We start from the raw sequence: 20,347 nt of genomic DNA on the forward strand, positions 1-20,347 counted from the left end.
TAAAATAGCTATTGATGGTGACTTATGTGTTTTTTTTAGAATTGGGCTCAGTTGGAAAGGTGGTAAGTAAACATTGGGAAGCAAAAAAGCTTAATTTAAAACAGAAATTGAAATCTCTTGAAAATCAATTTTTACAGTTTGGCAGTCTGAATTATTCAGCCCAATGATGCCAACAAAAACGCTGGATAAAGTAGTTTCATGATTCTCAGAGCATCAACCATCTGACAAGGTACCTGGTAACCTAAATGAAAGCAGGAACCCCTTCGCCTTCATGACTTGAAAACAGTCAAGATCAGTCATCCTGGCTTTCCTTTCTCTGGCTTCAGTCTTCTTGGCCCATCTTGTGGCTGCACATTTTATATTGACGCCTGCCTTCTCTCAGGCTCTTTGGATGTATTTCTGGGAGGGCACTGTGTGGAACTTGAGAATAAAGTCAGTCAGCAGCATGCATTTGAAAGGCGTGACCTATCTTCTCCGAGTGCAGGGACCATCAATCAAAACCCTGTTCTTATCAATGACGTCTACAATTATGCCAGCCTGCCAGCATGAGGCCCACTTGGCCAAGTTCCTCAAAGCTCCTGAACATTATGTCTCTGAGATAGGCCAGAAGCTGAATTTGCAATTTTAATGGAAGATTTTGCTGATGTTGTGGAACAGCAGGTAAAGCCACCACTTGACACCAGCATCCCTATTGGAGTGCTGGTTCAAGTGCTGGCTGCTATTTTCTTTTTTTTTAAACTTTTATTTAATGAATATAAATTTCCAAAGTACGACTTATGGATTACAATGGCTTCCCCCCCATACCGTCCCACCCGCAACCCTCCCCTTTCCCACTCCCTCTCCCCTTCCATTCACATCAAGATTCATTTTCGATTCTCTTAATATACAGAAGATCAGCTTAGTATACATTAAGTAAAGATTTCAACAGTTTGCTCCCACACAGAAACATAAAGTGAAAAATAATAGATGATTTTTTAAATGATGATGAAATCAGATCAGACCTATTGTCATGTTTAATCCCAGTGAGAGTCAAGTTGGGAATTGATAATTTCTTTTTTTTTTTTACAGAAGATCAGTTTAGTATACATTAAGTAAAGCTTTCAACAGTTTGCACCCCCATAGAAACACAAAGTGAAATATACTGTTTGAGTACTCGTTATAGCATTAAATCTCAATGCACAGCACATTAAGGACAGAGATCCTACATGAGGAGTAAGTGCACAGTGACTCCTGTTGTTGACTTTACCAATTGACACTCCTGTCTATGGCATCAGTAATCTCCCTATGCTCCAGTCATGAGTTTCCAAGGTTATGGAAGCCCTCTGAGTTCTCCGACTGTTATCTTGTTTAGACAAGGTCAAAGTCAAAGTGGAGGTTCTCTCCTCCCTTGAGAGAAAGGTACCTCCTTCTTTGAAGACCTGTTCTTTCCACTGGGATCTCACTCACAGAGATCTTTCATTTAGGTCTTTTTTTTTAACCAGAGTGTCTTGGCTTTCCATGCCTGAAATACTCTCATGGGCTTTTCAGCCAGATCCGAATGCCTTTAGGGCTGATTCTGAGGCCAGAGTGCTGTTTAGGACATCTGCCATTCTATGAGTCTGCTGAGTATCTCGCTTCCCATGTTGGATCACTCTCCCCTTTATTTATTCTATCGGTTAGTATTAGCAGGTACTAGACTTGTTTATGTGCTCCCTTTGACTCTTAGTCCTTTCATTATGATCAATTGTGAACTGAAATTGATCACTTGGAATAGTGAGATGGCATTGGTACATGCCACCTTAATGGGATTAAATTGGAGTCCCCTGGCACGTTTCTAACTCTACCATTTGGGGCAAGTCAGCTTGAGCATGTCCCAAATTATACATCTCTTCCCTCTCTTGTTCCCACTCTTATGTTTAACAGGGATCACATTTCAGTTAATTTTCAACACTTAAGAATAACTGTGTATTAATTACAGAATTAAACCAGTCATATTAAGTAGAACAGACAAAAAAAATACTAAGAGGGATAATGTATTAAGTTGTTCATTAACAGTCAGGGCTATGCTGATCAAGTCACCGTTTCTCATAGTGTCCATTTCACTTCAGAAGGTTTCCTTTTTGGTGTTCAGTCAGTTGTCACCGATCAGGGAGAACATATGGTATTTGTCCCTTTGGGACTGGCTAATTTCACTCAGCATGATGTGTTCCAGATTCCTCCATTTTGTTGCAAATGACTGGATTTCGTTGTTTCTTACTGCGGTATAGTATTCTAAAGAGTACATATCCCATAATTTCTTTATCCAGTCTACAGTTGATGGGCATTTAGGTTGGTTCCAGGTCTTGGCTATTGTGAATTGTGCTGCAATAAACATTAGGGTGCAGACCACTTTTTTGTTTGCCAATTTAAATTCCTTTGGGTAAATTCCAAGGAGTGGGATGGCTGGGTCGAATGGTAGGGTTATCTTCAGGTTTCTGAGGAATCTCCAGACTGACTTCCATAGTGGCTTGACCAGTTTGCATTCCCACCAACAGTGGCTTAGTGTCCCTTTTTCCCCACATCCTGGCCAGCATCTGTTGTTGGTAGATTTGTGTATGTGAGCCATTCTAACCGGGGTGAGGTGAAACCTCACTGTGGTTTTCATTTGCATTTCCCTGATTGCTAGTGATCTTGAACATTTTTTCATGTGCCTGTTGGCCATTTGGATTTCCTCTTTTGAAAAATGTCTATTGAGGTCCTTGGCCCATCTCTTAAGTGGGTTGTTGGTTTTGTTTTTGTGGAGTTTCTTGATCTCTTTGTAGATTCTGGTTATTAACCCTTTATCTGTTGCATAGTTTGCAAATATTTTTTCCCATTCTGTCAGTTGTCTCTTCACTCTCCTGACTGTTTCTTTTGCAGTACAGAAACTTCTCAATTTGATGCAATCCCAATAGTTGATTTTGGCTTTGACTGCCTGTGCCTCCCGGGTCTTTTATGTGCCAATATCTTGAAGGGTTTCTCCAATGTTCTCTAATAACTTGATGGTGTCAGGTCGTAGATTTAGGTCTTTAATCCATGTTGAGTGGATTTTTGTGTAAGGTGTAAGGTAGGGGTCTTGCTTCATGCTTCTGCACGTGGAAATCCAGTTTTCCCAGCACCATTTATTGAATAGACTGTCCTTGCTCCAGGAATTGGTTTTAGATCCTTGATCAAATATAAGTTGGCTGTAGATGTTTGGGTTGATTTCTGGTGTTTCAATTCTGTTCCATTGGTCTATCCATCTGTTTCTGTACCAGTACCATGCTGTTTTGATTACAACTGCCCTGTAGTATGTCCTGAAATCTGGTATTGAGATGCCTCCGGTTTTGTTTTTTGTTGTACAAGATTGCTTTAGCTATTCGAGGTCTCTTGTGCCTCCATATGAATTTCAGCATCATTTTTTCTAGATCTGAGAAGAATGTCTTTGGTATCTTGATTGGGATTGCATTGAATCTATAAATTGCTTTTGGGAGAATGGACATTTTGATGATGTTGATTCTTCCAATCCATGAGCATGGAAGATTTTTCCATTTCTTGGTATCCTCTTCTATTTCTTTCTTTAAGATTTTGTAATTCTCATCGTAGAGATCTTTAACGTCCTTGGTTAAGTTTATTCCAAGGTATTTGATTGTTTTTGTAGCTATTGTGAATGGGATTGATCTTAGCAGTTCTTTCTCAGTCATGGCATTGCTTGTGTATACAAAGGCTGTTGATTTTTGTGCACTGATTTTATATCCTGCCACTTTGCCAAACTCCTCTATGAGTTCCAATAGTCTCTTAGTAGAGTTCTTTGGATCTAAGTAAAGAATCATAGCGTCTGCAAAGAGGGATAGTTTGACTTCTTCCTTCTCAATTTGTATTCCTTTAATTTCTTTTTGTTGTCTGATGGCTCTGGCTAAAACTTCCAGAACTATGTTAAATAGCAGTGGTGAGAGTGGGCATCCCTGCCTGGTGCCAGATCTCAGTGGAAATGCTTCCAACTTTTCCCCATTCAATAGGATGCTGGCCGTGGGTTTTTCATAAATTGCTTTGATTATATTGAGGAATGTTCCTTCTATACCCAATTTGCTTAGAGTTTTCATCATGAAAGGGTGTTGAATTTTATCGAATGCTTTCTCTGCATCAATTGAGATAATCATATGGTTTTTCTTTTGCAGTCTGTTAATGTGGTGAATCACATTGATTGATTTGCGAATGTTGAACCATCCCTGCATACTAGGGATGAATCCCACTTGGTCTGGGTGGATGAGTTTTCTGATGTGTTGTTGTATTCTATTGGCGAGAATTTTATTGAGGATTTTTGCATCTATGTTCATCAGGGATATTGGTCTATAATTTTCTTTCAGTGCTGCATCTTTCTCTGGCTTAGGGATTAAGGTGATGCTGGCTTCATAGAAAGAATTTGGGAGGATTCCCTCTTTTTCGATTGTTCTGAATAGTTTGAGAAGAAATGGGATTAGTTCTTCTTTAAATGTCTGGTAGAATTCAGCAGTGAATCCATCTGGTCCTGGGCTTTTCTTTGTTGGAAGGGCCTTTATTATTGTTTCAATTTCTGTTTCAGTTATGGGTCTATTTAGGTTTTCTATGTCTTCATGGTTCAATTTTGGTAGATTGCATGTGTCCAGGAATCTATCCATTTCTGATAGATTTTCCTGTTTGCTGGCATACAGGTCCTTGTAGTAATTTCTGATGATTCTTTTTATTTCTGTGGTGTCTGTTGTTACGTTTCCTTTTTCATCTCTGATTTTATTGATTTGGGTCTTTTCTCTTCTTTTTTTAGTTAGTTGGGCCAATGGGGTGTCAATTTTGTTTATTTTTTCAAAAAACCAGCTTCTCGCTTGGCTGATTTTTTGTAATGTTTTTTTGGATTCAATCCTGTTAATTTCTTCTCTGGTTTTAATTATTTCTCTTCTCGTACTAGATTTGGGTTTGGTTTGCTGCAGTTTTTCTAGGTCCTTGAGATGCACTGAAAGCTCATTTATTTGGTACCTTTCCAGTCTCTTGATATAGGCATCTATTGCTATAAATTTACCTCTCACTACTGCTTTTGCTGTATCCCATAAGTTTTGATGTGTTGTTATCTTCATTTACTTCCAGAAAGTTTTTTATTTCTCTTTTGATTTCTTGAATGACCCAGTGTTCATTCAGGAGCATGTTGTTCAGTCTCCATGTGTTTGCATACTTTCTGGGGTTTCCTGAGTTGCTAATTTCCAGCTTCATTCCGCTGTGGTCTGAGAAGCTGCATGGTAGGATTCTAATTCTTTTAAATTTGCTGAGACTTGCTTTATGGCCTAGTATGTGATCAATCCTAGAGAAGGTTCCATCTGGCTGCTATTTTCTATCCAGGTCCCCGCTACTCTCCCTGGGAAAGCAATGGAAGATTGCCCAAGTGCTTGGGTTCTGCCACCATGTGGGAGACCCTGATGGAGTTCCTGGCTTCTGCCTGGTCCAGCCCTGGCTGTTGTGGCCATTTGGGGATTGATGCAGCAGTTGGAAGATCTTTCTGTCTGTGTCTCTGCCTGTCTCTCTGTCACTCTGTCTTTCAAATAACAAATACATTTTTTTTAAGTGTATAGCTCAGTACGTTAGAAAAAAATCTAAAAACTGTAAATCAAACCTGATAGAAAGTGGAAGGAAGGAAATACAAAAACAGAAAATAAGGAAATAGAAAACAAAGTTAGAAAATATTAACAAAGCCAAAGTTAGCTTTTTAAAGACTAATTTAATATTACTGATAAAATGCTTGGTTGTGGGGGGTGGTGCTGTGGTACAATAGGTTAAATGTCCACTTCCAGTGCCAGCATGCCATCTGGGCACTGGTTCATGTCCCGGCTGCCCCTCTTCCAATCTAGCTGTCTATTTATGGCCTGTGAATGCAGTGAACGTGCCCCAAGTGCTTGGGCCCCTGCACTCGCGTGGGAGACCCGGAAGAAGCTCCTGGCTCCTGGCTTCAGATTGGCCCAGCTCCTGCCCTTGGGTCATTTGAGGAATGGACCAGAGGATGGAAGACTTCACTCTCTGTCTCTCCTTCGATCTGTAAGTCTGCCTGTCAGATAAATAAATAAATAAATCTTAAATATATAAAAATTTTTAAGTGCTTGTTAGGTCACGTGATGTGGGACGGCCGTTAACAAAGATGTCGGCCCCCCAGGGCTTCCAGAGCGGCTACCAACGGGCAATAAACTGCTGAAGCAGTCATGATTGGCGACTCGAGAAAACCTATTGGCTGTAACAATAGCACAGAGACTAATTGGGAAGGTACCTGCAGGCACCTTCCGTAATTAAAGCCACTCTTTCCCGAATCAAAATGGTTGCCAAACGGCTTCGCCTTTTTCCATTGCTATAGCGGTAGGCTGATTTTTAAAATGCTACCGCCTCCACCTTTAGCCCTCGTAGACTGTGCAGCTGGTTGGCCTACTTGGGGCATTAATTGGGGAATTCGGCTCCTATACTTCCCGCCGGGAGCCTGCCATTAAACGGGGTGATGTGATAGTCTAGATACTGTTGGCCTGTCCGGGTCCTTGACTGGGAACGCCTCCTTGGGGGCGTATCCCGCACGCTGACTGGCTGTCACGCCAGCGCGGCTGGCGGTGATTGGGCGACCTAAAGGAGTCGGCTCCAGACCCGATCCTCAGCCCACCTGAGACCCGAGTATGGCGGACCCGTGGTGGCCCGGGACGTGCAGGCGGAACTGGATTCGCTGATCCTGCAGCTGCTCGCGGACCTGGAGGAGCTGGAGGCGAAACGGGAGGCGCTGCACGGCCCTGTGGAGGAGGGCTGGATGTCGCTCGTCCAGGCGCGCTAGGCCATGGGTGAGAAGTAGGTAGGCCCCCTGCAGTACGCCTAACACACGGAGCCCCAGGTGTGTATGTGAGCCAGCGGGGCCCCGGAGGGACCCAGAACTTGCTAGTGGTGAGAGCCGGCGCCCAGATCCCGGAGAAGGTGGGGCCCCTTGAGGCAGCTCTGCGCCAGCGCCAGGGCCCCACCAAGACGCCGGAGCCCGAGCCCCAGCGCCCCAGGACCCCCTGAACTGGTTCGGAATCCTGGTTTTTCAGTCTGCTGCGGGCGCAAGCCAGCTTCAGGGATGGCCTGCAGCTAGCTGGGGACATTGCCCCCCTCCAGATCCGCTTAGCTGGGGTCAGAGGCAGCTCCGGAAGCTCCAGGAGAAACTCAGGCAGCTTGAACCGGGCCGGGGCCCGGAGCACAGACGTCCTGGGATGTGGCTGCCTCGCCTGCCGTCTGCCTCCTTCGTGAAGAGCCCCTGCCCCTGGCCGCAGCCACTGGCTCCTCAAAGGGCCCAGAGTGGCTGCAGTCAGTGAAAAGCCAACACCGCGAAGTCAGAACTTCCCGACCGCGGTGGTCCAGGGGCCTGTGAGAAGAGGCCTTCGGGGCTTTTCAAAGCCTGCCTTTACCTTACCCGGAGCAAGGCCGGGCCTCTGGTCACATGTTGAGGGGCCAGCTGTGTTTCCCTGTGCCGGAACTCCGTCCTCGCTTCATTTTTCTACTGAGTTGTTGGTCTTTTCGGCCATCTCTAGGAGCTCTTTCTTTTGGGGGGAATTCGTTCTTTGTCCGTAATACCAGCTGTGAAATGTTTCTTCCCAGTTTGTCTTTTAACTTGGCTTGTGGGGTTGCTCTTTAAAACTGTATTCTGAGGTCGGCGCCGCGGCTCACTAGGCTAATCCTCCGCCTTGCGGCGCCAGCACACTGGGTTCTAGTCCCGGTCGGGGCACCGGATTCTGTCCCGGTTGCCCCTCTTCCAGGCCAGCTCTCTGCTGTGGCCCAGGAGTGCAGTGGAGGATGGCCCAAGTGCTTGGACCCTGCACCCCATGGGAGACCAGGAAAAGTACCTGGCTCCTGCCTTCGGTGCGCCAGCCACAGTGTGCCAGCCGCAGCGGCCATTGGGAGGTGAAGCAACGGAGAAGGAAGACCTTTCTCCCTCTCTCTTTCACTCTCACTGTCCACTCTGCCTGTCAAAAAAAAAAAAAAAAAAAAAAAACCTATCATGAAATAAAACATCGATCAAATTGCACACAAAAAAAAAATAAAGTGCTTGGCTAGACTGATCAAACTAAAAAGGAAAGAAGGCACAAATTACAAATATCAGAAATCTAGTGATTTTTTAACAAGATAAAATGAGTATTATGTTCAACGTTATGCCAGTAAATTTAAAAATCTCAATAAAACGAAAAAACTCTATAAAAAAGCAGTTTACCAGAACCTGTAAAGAAGAAATAGAAAATCTGATAAACTTCAGTTAAAACAATTAAATCCATATTAAAATACTTCTCACAAAGAACATTCTAGGCCCAGGGGATTCTTCCAAATTTTCAAGGAAAAAAATATTATCAATTTTACATAAAACTCTTCTAAAGAGAAAGGACAATAAAGAGAGTGCTTCCTAGGTTGTTTTATGCAACCAGCATGACTGTGATTTCTGAATCTACAAAGATGTCAAAAACCATCAATCTATGTCATGTATAGAGTTGCAAAAATCCTGAACAAAATATTAGCTGATAATAGTCCAACAGTATATAAAAAGGGTAATATATCACAAATCAGGTTCACTTTATAAACAATAAGATTTAACATCCAAAAATCAGTATGTATAATTTAACCACATTTTAAATAAAAGGGAAACAGTATATAGAAAAGATAATTGCTAACAGTATCTGCTCCTGAGAAAAATAGGTATTTTCTGCAAAAAACAAAACCCATTATCTTTATCTTATTAAGCAGTTAAATACTGTAAGCTTTCCCTTAAGGTCATACATGAGACAAGTATGAGTGCTGTTACCACGGTTGTTTTACATCTTACTGCAAATGCAGTTAGTGAAATAAGGAAAATTCATAGAATTCATAGAAGATGCATTTTGTGTAAAAACTTTGTGTGGATTTTCAGCCAGTTCTTTCTTTTCCCTATGTACTGCTTCATAAACTTATATATATATATATATATATATATATATATATATATATATATATAAAATATATGTTTATATATGTTTGTTTATATAAGTTTATATGTATTTGGTTTATATATATATACTTGATTTATGACAAAGATAGCTATGTAACAATGGAGAAATAGAGGTGTTTTATGTGTTTATTTTAAAGATTTTATTTATTTATTTGAGAAGTAGAGTTACAGACAGAGGGAGAGACAGAAACTCTTCCATCCACTGGTTTGCTCCCCAGATGCCCACAATGGCTGGAGCTGAGCCAATCTGAAGCCAAGAGCCGGAGCTTCCTCCAGGTACAGGGACCCAAGCACTTGGGCTATCTTCCACTGCTTTCCCAGGCCACAGCAGAGAGCTGGATCAGAAGAGGAGCAGCCTGGACACAAATCGGTGCCCATATGGAATGCCAACGCCACAGGCAGTGTCCTAGGCTGCCATGCCACAGTGCCAACCCTAGAGGCATTTTAATAGATGAGTCAACTGTGTATCCATATAGAGAAGAAAAGTGAATCCTAACTTTAATGTATGTGAAATTGTTTCTAGATAGATGGCACAGCTAAATATGAAAGGCCAATCAATAAACTCCCCAGAAGTGAACATTAGAGAGGGTCCTAAAGGTGCCTACAGTACCTGATGATGTGCTTTGTATCTCTGGATGATAATTACACAGTGTGATCGGTTTCTGACAACTAAACTGTACACTTAGGATTCGCATGCTTTTCTATATTTAATGCCATCCTTCAATTAAAATGTTTATTTAAAACACAAAGGATTGCTTTTAGAAAAGTGGCAGACTGACAGCTGACTTCTGAACACCAACAATTAAAGTGAGAATTCATTCGAATCAAGTCTTCAGTGAAACTGCCTACCTGGAACTCTACCCAGAGAAACTCTCTCTCACAGATGAGATGACACAGGATATTTTCAGATAGGTACATGACATTCCTCTGAGTGAGGATGAACAAACATTTCCCAATCCAATAACATAGACGCTGGAAACAGCAAGATAGACCTGAAAGATAAAGAGTGATCAGAAATGTCTCCACACCATTTGGTCAGCTCACTTACCCTTCCTGACTCTGGCACCATCGCTGCCACCACCCTCCCCCCACCACCAGGCAGTTCTTTCTCTTTCCTGTGTACTGCTTCATAAACTTAGAAAAGAAAAAAATTCTAGTTAAAAATTCCATTCTTTTTTTACTCATATTGTTTCTCAAAAAAAAAGTCATTTGCTTAATAATAGAATCAAACGTTTTCTCACCCATTTGAACCTACTGTACCCTTGCAATGACTGCGCTTCTTTCTGCTGTCCTTTATAGCAAATTCAAGAAGTGTCTGCACTTGCTATCTCCATTCTCACTTCTCTCCCATTCTTTTCCTTTCTAAAGATTTATTTCTTTATTTGAAAGGCAGAGTTACAGAGAGGCAGAGGCAGAGAGAGGTCTGTCTACTGGTTCGCTCCCCAAGTGGTTACAGCACCTGGAGCTGGGCCAATCCAAAGCCAGGAGCCAGGAGCTTCTTCCTGGTCTCCCACATGGGTGCAAGGGCCTAAGCACTTGGGCCATCTTCTGTTGCTTTCCCAGGCTATAGCAGAGAGCTGGATCAGAAGTGTACTGCTGGGTCTCAAATTGGAACCCATATGGGATGTTGGCATTGCAGGTGGCTGCTGAACCCGCTAAGCCACAGCACTGCCCCACCCCCCATTCTCTTTAATTCAACTGAAAGTTTTGTTAATTATCTGTAATAATAATAGCAGTAGCAGAAAACACTATGTCATGCCTGCTCTGTATCTGGACTGTCCTAAGCTCCTTACACTAATTTATGAATCCTCATTGTAATTTGAGATAGGTACTGTTGTGATTGCTTTGACTGATGACTCTGAAGTGCAGGCTAAGTAACTCGTCCAAGGCTGTTGCAGCTAGTTAGAGGTGGAGCCGTGATCTTAGAGTATATTGCCTTAGATTATGTGCTCATAGATGCTATTGCCTCTCTGCTATGCTAAATCTCACGGTCAGTTCTCTGTACTTCTCCCAAGGCTTTTGCTTTACATTGTTTTTCTCATGTGCTGTTCTTTCTCAACTCCTTTACTGGTCCTTATTATCAGACTGATTTTCGGGGTTTTCCAGGATTTACACCTTAGTCTCTGATCTCTCCTCCAGTTTCAGTATCCCTAAACGGTTATTTGAAATACTGTCTTTAGCCATTTCCAACCCTGCACCCTTGAATTGCAGACTCATGTCCCCCTTTTACTATGAATGTCTGACAAGTAGCTCTAGTCCAACAGAAACCACACTATCCTCTGATCTTGGTTAATAGCATCATCATTCCGCAAGACCAAAACTCTTGAGACTGCTCAGTCCCTCGTTCTGCTTGATGTTCTTCATAGTGTCTGTCATTGCCCACTTCATTGCCTACTTACTTTTATCTGTCTCTGCCACTAGAAATTACACTCTGTGAAGACAGAGGCTTTATCTGCTTTCTCCATTGCATTTTCCTGCCTTACAACAGACATTCAGTAAACATTTGTTGAACAGAGTGGGAGGATGAGCACTCAAACACTGCATTCAGGAGTCCCTTTTATATAGTCCACTCTCGTTTGCTTCCCCACCAACCCCACACCATTTTCCCTGATTTATTTTAATAACCTAGCCTTAATTCCTCATTTTTGTTTCCATGAGTGGCATCTTGGTATTTGGGTAGGTTTATAGTAGTAATATTATGTCCATATTTTACAAGTAATCTGTTTGCTGTGCACCATTTTGCTCAGGCGTTTTGTGTGGAACTTCTTTCGCCTGGAGAACAAACATCTGAATAACTGTGGTGAATTCCGTGCTGTGTGGGACATCTCTGTGGCCCCTCTGAATGCAGATGATCAGACTCTCCTAGAGCAGATGATGGACCAGGAAGAATCAGTCATGGAAGTACAACCAGAGCATATCCCTGTGCCGGCCTCGCCTCGCTTCTCAGTTTGTATGGCTTCTACTTCTTTTTTTTTTTTTAAAGAATTTTTTTTTAATTTATTTGACAGAGTTAGACAGTGAGAGAGAGACAGACAGAGAGAAAGGTCTTCTTTCCGATGGTTCACCCCCCAAATGGCTGCTACGGCTGGCGCTGCGCCAATCCGATGCCAGGAGCCAGGTGCTTCTTCCTGGTCTCCTATGCAAGTGCAGGGCCCAAGCACTTGGGCCATCCTCCACTGCCTTCCCGGGCCACAGCAGAGAGCTGTACTGGAAGAGGAGCAACTGGGACTAGAACCAGGGATGGGATGCCGGTGCCACAGGCAGAGGATTAACCTAGTGAGCCCCGGTGCCAGCCCCGGCTTCTACTTTTTTAGGGCCGTATGTTCTTTGGGCTTTAGCCTCGTATAACATTTATCCTAGGAAGCTTAATAAGTTAGACCAAATGAAATTGTTGATATTCAACTATTTTTCAGCTATAGAAAATAATAATAAACTAATTTCATATGGATCCAACCTAGAGAATATCTTTATTTTTTTAAATCTTAATATTTAGTGAGTAAGGATAATGGAAGGGGCAAATAATGACTCCAGTTACATGAGGAACCTAAAATAGTGAAACTCCTAGAATCAGGGAGCAGATTGGTGGGGAGGGGAAAGTGAGGATGAGATGACAAGCAAGCATTAAGTTCCAACTAGGAGTGACAGGTTGTGGAGATGTGCTTCCCAGCATTGTGTCTACACTGGACAGTATCATACTGTTCACGTAAAATTTTGTTCTGAGAGTAGACAGCAATTTAAATGTTCCTGCTTGGGGCAGGCACTGTGGCACAGTGAGTCAAGCCGCCATCTGCAATGCTGGCATCCCACATTTGCCCTGGCTCGATTCCCAGCTGCTCTGCTTCTGCTCCAGCTCCCCATTAATGCACCTAGGAAAGCAGTCAAAAGACGGCCCAATATCTTGGGACCCTGCACCCATGGGGAAGACCCAGACAAAGCTCCCGACTCCTGGCTTCATTCAGCCTGGCCCAGTTCTGGATGTTGCAGACTTTTGGAACCAGTGGATGGTTCAAAAAACAAATAAATGTTCTTGCTTCAATAAAAATTTTTAGAGCATCCTTATGGTAATATGGGGTAGAGCTGGGTAGAGCTAAAGGAATTTGTGCTTTTCAGTGCTCCAGACCAATCATTTAACCAGCGTTAACCACGCTCTACTTACCAAATGTGAAAAAGTAAAAGCATCCCATTAGATTTGGAGCAGTTTAAGTTAAGCAATACAAGAAGCTTGGGAGCAGAAAGGAGGCTGTTGATTGGTATGGCTCATAATATTTCTTGTGTGAATTGTCCAAACTCTGATACTAAGTTGCCCTCAGAAGCTACCTTCCAGAATATATTGGCTTAATTATAGTGGGAGAAGAAGTAAGAGACAAAATCAGAGTTTCCCCTGAAGTGAGGAGAATCATAATACTAATTTTCCACTGAAGTGTGTTTCCTTGTCATAAACCTTTGGTTTACTTTATTATTGAATCAAAGCCACGTTCAGTTTCTGTCTGGTGCAATCAACCTAAGGAGAACAATGAAAGATAATGTGTGTTTGCCTTGGATTCTGTGTGTCTGCTAATGACACGGTCCCCCTGATATACCTTCAAACCTGTTACTTGATGAGACGTCCACTGTGTTACTGTGGTTCTTCCTCTGTACCGCCACGAGTCTGTGGGAAGGATGTGGACTTCAGGGAGGAGCAGTGCTTCCTAATCGTTGTCTCTGAGGACCCTGCCTTCACATCCTGGAGCCACACCAGCATGGTGGGAGCAGGGAGAATGATTGTGGGAAATCCCGAAGCCATTGTTTATGATAATTGTTATTCTTTTGAACTGTAAAGTAAAACTGTGAGAAACTCACGTTTTGGTTGAAAAAGAACAGAACTCTTAAACTTTATCACATTCTGAAGATTAATTTTTTGCCATTTTCAGGATTAGCACAGACCCTTGTATCAATGAAGAATACTGAGGAGGGGAATGGGGTGAGAAATGGTTTTCTTTTCAGACTCCCTCCCTACCCCTCACCCTGCTCCCCCAAACCGTGTTGGTCAAACGATGCTGTTTTATGAAACCCTGAGCTGTGGCTCTCAGGAGTAACTGGATTGTGACTAGTCCTCTGTGGATGCTTCTTTCTTTCCCTTTCTCCTTCCTTGCTTTCTTACTCTCCACTCTGGTAAATGGAAAAGGTGACGTCAGAGAATTGATGCTTGCTTGGATTCCTGTTGTATCTGTGACTATGCTATTAGCTGTCTCCCTTTCCCTCCTTGTATGGGTAGAATTCTTGTGACATATGGACTTCCCTTCTTGATAAGTAGTTAAATGCACAAGGTGGTACGGTTTTATAGTTTCTAGATGGTTGTACAAAGCAAAAAGTTAATGTGGTTATGTGTTTTTAAAAGCAAATAAGTGATTGGTTACAAAACTGTCCTTTTTTCATTATTACAAGCTCTCTGTTTTCCAACAGTCTTCTGCCTCCTTTGTCACTGGTGAATGGTCTGTGTGACTCTGCTTCCCTTTCTGGGTTTCTTGGCTCTCTGAACATGGCTCCCCTTGGTACTAACTTGTATGTGGGTTTAGAACAACAGACTACAGTGGTGAATTTTTAAAAAAAAAAAAAAACTATTTTACTAAGTTAAAAATAACTGCAAGAACTGAAAGTGACCTTGTTCTTTAGGTAATACATGGGGTATGACATGAAAGCAATGGGACTGATACAGTAAGCCTTTTTATTTTTTAATCCACACAGAGAATCTCAAATAGAGGAAATTGTAGTTACAGTACCATGTAAGAGAGCTGGGCACTTGTTATCACTATGGAACTCTGTGGTACTTTCTGCAGAATTCCTGCAGCAAGTATTATTAAGTATTAGTAAGTATTAAGTTTTCTGTATATTAAGGAAAAATATGAGAGTGATGCTAAGATTGAATATGCCCAGAATACAAAGAAAAAAAATAATTTGTTGTCTAACGCATTAGGGCCCTTTCATCTTCAGTACCACATCTCTGGTATTCACTCTCTTTCTTTGTAACCTCAGTCTGAACATGCTAATTAAGATGTACCCAAGTTGGGCTGTGAATACATGTATGAGTCACCAGATAACTCAACACCCCTGTCTACAGTTTGACAACTTAATGTGCATGCCTACAGTACTCATGTCTTGTATTTTCCAAATAGATAGCATCTCAGTTATACAGGGATTCATGAATCAGTTCAATTTGTTTATCAAGAGACAAGGACCCTGAGCAGTTGAGATTCTAGGAGACCACTCTCTCCTTTCTTTTCCATCTTAGGCATATCCAGCATTCTAGGGCTTTTACTGACCTGTATCTTTATATGGGTAATTTTTATTAAATCTTTTTTAAAAGATTTTATTTATTTATTTGAGAGGTAAGTCATAGAGAGTGAGAGGGAGAGACAGAGAGAAAGGTCTTCCTTCCATTGGTTCACTCCCAAGATGGCCACAATGGCCAGAGTTCTGCCGATCTGAAGCCAGGAGCGAGGTGCCTCCTCCCCATCTCCCATGCAGGTGCAGGGGCCCAAGCATTCAGGCCATCCTCCACTACTTTACCAGACCATAACAGAGAGCTGGATTGGAAGAAGGGCATCCAGGACTAGAACTGGCACCCACATGGGATGCCAGTGTCACAGGAGGAGGATTAACCTACTGTGCCATGAAGTTGGCCCCCTCTATTAAATCTTTTTTAAGGTTATGAGATTAATGACCAATTTTATACTTCCTAATTCACTTCTTTTTCTTATTTTCCACATTTTCCTTTAGGGGGATTGTGGAGTTCTTATATTTTTCCCCCCTTTAGTAAAAATTCTTTTAAATCTTTTTTTTTTGACAGGCAGAGTTAGACTCATCATAATTATACTACATAATCTGTTCCCAAGCAGAACAGCAACAACAAAAAGTTATTCACTTCATTTTATAAAACCGGCATAAGTCTAGTGCCAAACTTGACAAAACTAATACACAGTAAATAAAACTGCGACCCTGTCTCATGTATGAAAGTAGACACACATCCAAAAGAAACTCCAGCAATTCAGTCTCTTAGTGCAGCTGACGGGTGTGTAAGATGCAGGGCAAAGTCTGCTTTTCTGAGGCCACACTGCTGAATGTGCCCGAGCTCACCTGATCTCCAAAGCTAAGCAGGTCGGGCCCAGGAGTTCTCATGTGTGGAAAAGGTTAATTTAGTGTGTGTTTACTGAGCTCCTATCAGGCTTGGCATTACCTTAATAGTTTTAATTTCAGTATCAGTTTTACGACAAGAAAGGAAATGTGACAATTTTTTTTCTTATCTGCTTATCAGAAGCCACTGCCCTGTGTCAGATTATTCTATTGGGTCCAGCATTTTGGCATAGCAGGTAAGCCACCAGCCGCAACACTAGCATCCCATATAGTTGCCAGTTCAAGTCCTGGCTGCTCCAGCTCCCTGCTAATGCACCTGGGAAACCATGAAGTTGGCTTAAGTTCTTGGGCCCCTACACCCATGTAGGAGGACTGGAAGAATCCCCTGGCTTTGGCTTGGCACAGTCATGGCTGTTTCCATTATTGGAGAGTAAACCAGTGAATGGAACATCCAATCATTCATTCGTTCCCTCTCTCTCTCTCTCTCTGTAATTCTGACTTTAAAAGAAAGAAGTCTTTTTAAAAAAAGACTCATGAATATATTAGTCTGTTTAAAATTTTTTCTGATACCAAAACCTGTCCCTATAATCTGTCTTATAGTTTCTTAATGAAGTAAACTTGAAGTTTCATTTGATTGGTTATATTTTCTTTTAAAAAAAAAATACATGTTTTGAAAGAGCATCACAGAAAATCTGCCATCTGCTGATTCACTCCCCAAATGGCTGCAGCTCCATCCAGGTCTCCCACATGGGTAGCAGGAGCCCAAGCACTTGAGCATCTTCCACTGTTTCCCAGATTTATTAGCAGGGAGTTGGGACAGAGGTGGAGCAATTGAGCTCTGTCCACAGAGGCTTAACCTGCTGGGCCAAAATGCTGGTCCTATCTTTCTGATCCTTCTGTGGAAACAGTTCTAATGACAGCTACAGTAACAGGTGCATTTTCTTCTCGTGGGTGTTCTGTGTTATCCCAAGAGAAGGGACAGACTTCCCCAAGGGGAGAGTGACCACAGCACTGAGGGACATCTGGCCCATTGCTAGAGGAGAAAAGTGAGGGTCAGGTGAGTAGCCCTGGATGCGACAACAATGACTAAGCTGGGATTAGGACCCAGATCTGACTAATTCTGCAGCCTGTGTTCTCTCTTCTGCCAAAACTAGGTTTGTAAATTACTGTGTCTTTCTCAAGTTATAGCTGATCAGGTTGGAATACAACTACCCTCTAGGCCCACTCCTGCAATGACCTAAAAAACCACCCACCAGAGCCATCTCGGACGCCATGATTATATCAGATCTCAACCCTCAGTCCTTCAACCATCACTATGAAGGCCTCTGAATTTGGACACCTGCATGGATTTGGGGGAGACAGATCCTCCTCAACCCATAACACAAGCTCTGAATGATTATTCTCCAGTTGTCTCTTACACAACTTGGAATAGGTCTCTGTACCTGATGCTAAGAAATGATAGCAAAGAAGCATGGGCAGTGACTTCGTTACAGAACTCGCAGTTTGGTGAAGATTTAAGTTCACGTATGCAGAGCACATGGTATCTTTGGAGAAGTGTGCTCTGATGCATGTTTCTCAGAGCTGTCTGGCCTCAACTGCCACTTTCAATTGAGTGAGGTGTGGACTCCTGGGAAGCGTGTGGAAGGGCCTTGGAGAAGCTCTTTACAGAGCCCATAGGTGGCAGAGCCTTCACTTTACCAAGGAAGCATGGGATGCAGCACATCTTGCGAGAAGCATGCTGATTCATGCTCCTTCTGAGTCCCTGTAAGCAGTGATGAGAAATGATTGCAAAGCGCTATGGAAACATATTCCCCTGCAGAATCTACAGTTTCATGAGTTCTGTTAACTAGGAAGACAGAGTAGAAGGCATCTTTAAAGAAGCATTCTTGGGGCTGCTGCTGCAGTGCAGTGGATAAAGCTACTGCCTGCAGTGCCAGCATCCCATATAGGTGCTGGTTCAAGTCCCAGCTGCTTCACTTCCAATCTAGCTCTCTGCTATGGCCTGGGAAAGCAGTAAGAAGATGGCCCAAGTCTTTGGGCCCCTGTACCCATGTGGGAGACCTGGAAGAAGTTCCTGGCTCCTGGCTTCGGATCTGCACAGTTCCCACTGTTGTGGCCATTTGGGGAGTTAACCAACAGATGGAAGACCTTTCTCTCTCTGCCTTTCCTTCTCTCTCTGTGTAACTGTGAATTTCAAATAAATAAATCTTTAAAACAAACAAACAAAAAGCATTATCTTCTGATTCATGTTTCAAAGGATCCGTGTATACTGCCTAGAATGAACCTGTACAATCCTAACTGATCCTCCCCCAAACCTGTAAGCTTTACCCTTACCCCTACCTCTAACCCCAACTCTATCCCTAACTCTAACCACCTAACCACAATTTTTCACTCTTAGCTCCTAATCTACAACCCAAACCCCCAGCTCCTACTCTGTAAACCCTAATTCCTAAGCCCTACATTTATTACTCTAACTTCTAACCCTTATGTTCCCAACATCCTAAAATTAGCCCCATCCCAAACTGACCCCCAATCCACTACCAAGTCAAGGACATAGTATCACAATGAAAAAATGACAGGCCAGCACCGCAGCTCAATAGGCTAATCCTCCGCCTGCGGCGCTGGCACCCCGGGTTCTAGTCCCGGTTGGGGTGCTGGATTCTGTCCCAGGTGCTCCTCTTCCAGTCCAGCTCTCTGCTGTGGCCCAGGAGTGCAGTGGAGGATGGCCCAAATCCTTGGGCCCCTGCACCCGCATGGGAGACCAGGAAGAAGCACCTGGCTCTTGGCTTCAGATCAGCGTGGTGTGCTGGCCGCAGTGCGCCAGCCACATCGGCCATTGGTGGGGGGGTGTGAAGCAATGGAAAAGGGAAGACCTTTCTCTCTCTCTCTCACTGTCCACTCTGCCTGTCAAAAAAAATGACAGATACATACTTCTTGTAGAGATGTAATAATCCACACCATAATAGTAACATGAAACCAGTAGCCCCTGGATTATTATGTCGGAATCATGTAGATGTCCTGGTTGGGGATTAAGTGATGCTTACCTGGGAGACCGTCCTGGTTTGGAGTAAAATACAATGGAGTGTTCCCTGTAGAGGTGTGAATACGGTAAAGCAGTAACTGTTGGGCAATCTGAGGGAAGGGTTGGGGTACTTTGTGTTACCACTGTAAGATTCCTGTAAACTTGAAATTATTTGGAAGTAAATTACATTTTAAAACAACCATGTCAATACCATTTCAGAAGAGCAGACATTACACTTACTTCAAACCCCAGTGCAGCCAAGATCACGAGAACACTTGGCCTTAGGAGGGTCTGAAGGCCATTGGCGGCCACTGTGTGGATACACTTTTTATTTTTGTGAAATATTTACTTGAGAGGCAGAAGGACAGGGAGAAAGAGCTCCCACATCTACTGGTTAACCCCCCAAATGATGGCAGTGGCAGGGGAGGGGGGAGAAGATGGGAGCCAGGAACTCCACCCAGGCCTGCCACAAGGGAGCAGTGACCCAACTCTGAGCCATTGCCTGCTGCTTTGCAGGGTGCATACAGGAAGGTGGACTCAACTGGGGCCAGGCATCAAACCCAGGCACTGCAATACATGATGCAGCTAAACCAACAGGAGCCTAGAAAATCTGAAATGCAGAATTATAAACATTCTAGAAGAATAAAAAATGTGACCTTGGACTTGATGATAACCTGTAACGCACAACAGAAGACAATTCACTGAAGAAAAAATATGCATGTGGACTTTATAAAATTACATATTCTGCTCTGTGAAAAATCCTCTTCAGAGAACAGAAAAAGCCATAGACTGTGCAAAAAAAAAAATTACAAAACATACCGGGTGGTCAAGAATTTTGGTTCAAAATACACAAAGACTTATCAAGGATCTACAATAAGAAAACTAGCAATTCAGTTAAAAATGGGTAAATACCGGAATGGCTACCTGACCACGGAAAGTACACAGAGAGCAAATTTTCATACAAATACCTGCTCACCACCAGGTGTCATTTGGGAATTGTAAATGAAGGCAATACGAGATAGCACTGCAGGGTCATTAGAACTGCTCAACCCTAAATAATGACAAGGCCGACTGCTGAGGATCAGGGGAAGCAGGAAGCATTGTGGCTGGTGGCGTGCATGGCGTGAGAGCCACTTGGCAGAAGAGTTTGGCGGCTGGTTCCGAAGCTAAACAAGTTCCACCTCGTGCTCTCACAATCACACCCCTAAACTGTACTTAGACAACTGATTTGAAAAACGACA

The 20,347-nt window shown here is 43.0% G+C and overlaps 1 protein-coding gene and 1 pseudogene across 6 annotated transcripts in view; both read left to right on the forward strand.

Annotated features, from left to right (window-relative positions):
* The window catches only part of LOC127487786 (solute carrier family 53 member 1-like), a 147,879-nt gene that overhangs the window by 97,584 nt on the left and 29,948 nt on the right, over positions 1-20,347 (forward strand). For 4 of the 6 annotated variants that reach the window (XR_011380027.1, XR_011380028.1, XM_070052149.1 and 1 more), the window contains one exon: positions 11,722-19,305. The exons of 1 other annotated variant lie outside the window; for it this stretch is intronic. Coding sequence is in view for 3 of the 5 variants with exons in the window: in XM_070052149.1 (XP_069908250.1) it covers positions 11,722-11,995 (274 nt within the window). In the remaining 2 variants the exon portion in view is untranslated. Of the gene's footprint in view, positions 1-11,721; positions 19,306-20,347 lie in introns of those variants that run through there. One more of the 6 variants, XM_070052151.1, reaches the window with a different exon arrangement.
* Positions 6,195-8,020, forward strand: LOC138844248 (coiled-coil domain-containing protein 115 pseudogene; annotated as a pseudogene).

This window comes from Oryctolagus cuniculus, chromosome 11, assembly GCF_964237555.1.
Source record: "Oryctolagus cuniculus chromosome 11, mOryCun1.1, whole genome shotgun sequence".
In the NCBI taxonomy this organism is placed as follows: Eukaryota; Metazoa; Chordata; class Mammalia; order Lagomorpha; family Leporidae; genus Oryctolagus; species Oryctolagus cuniculus.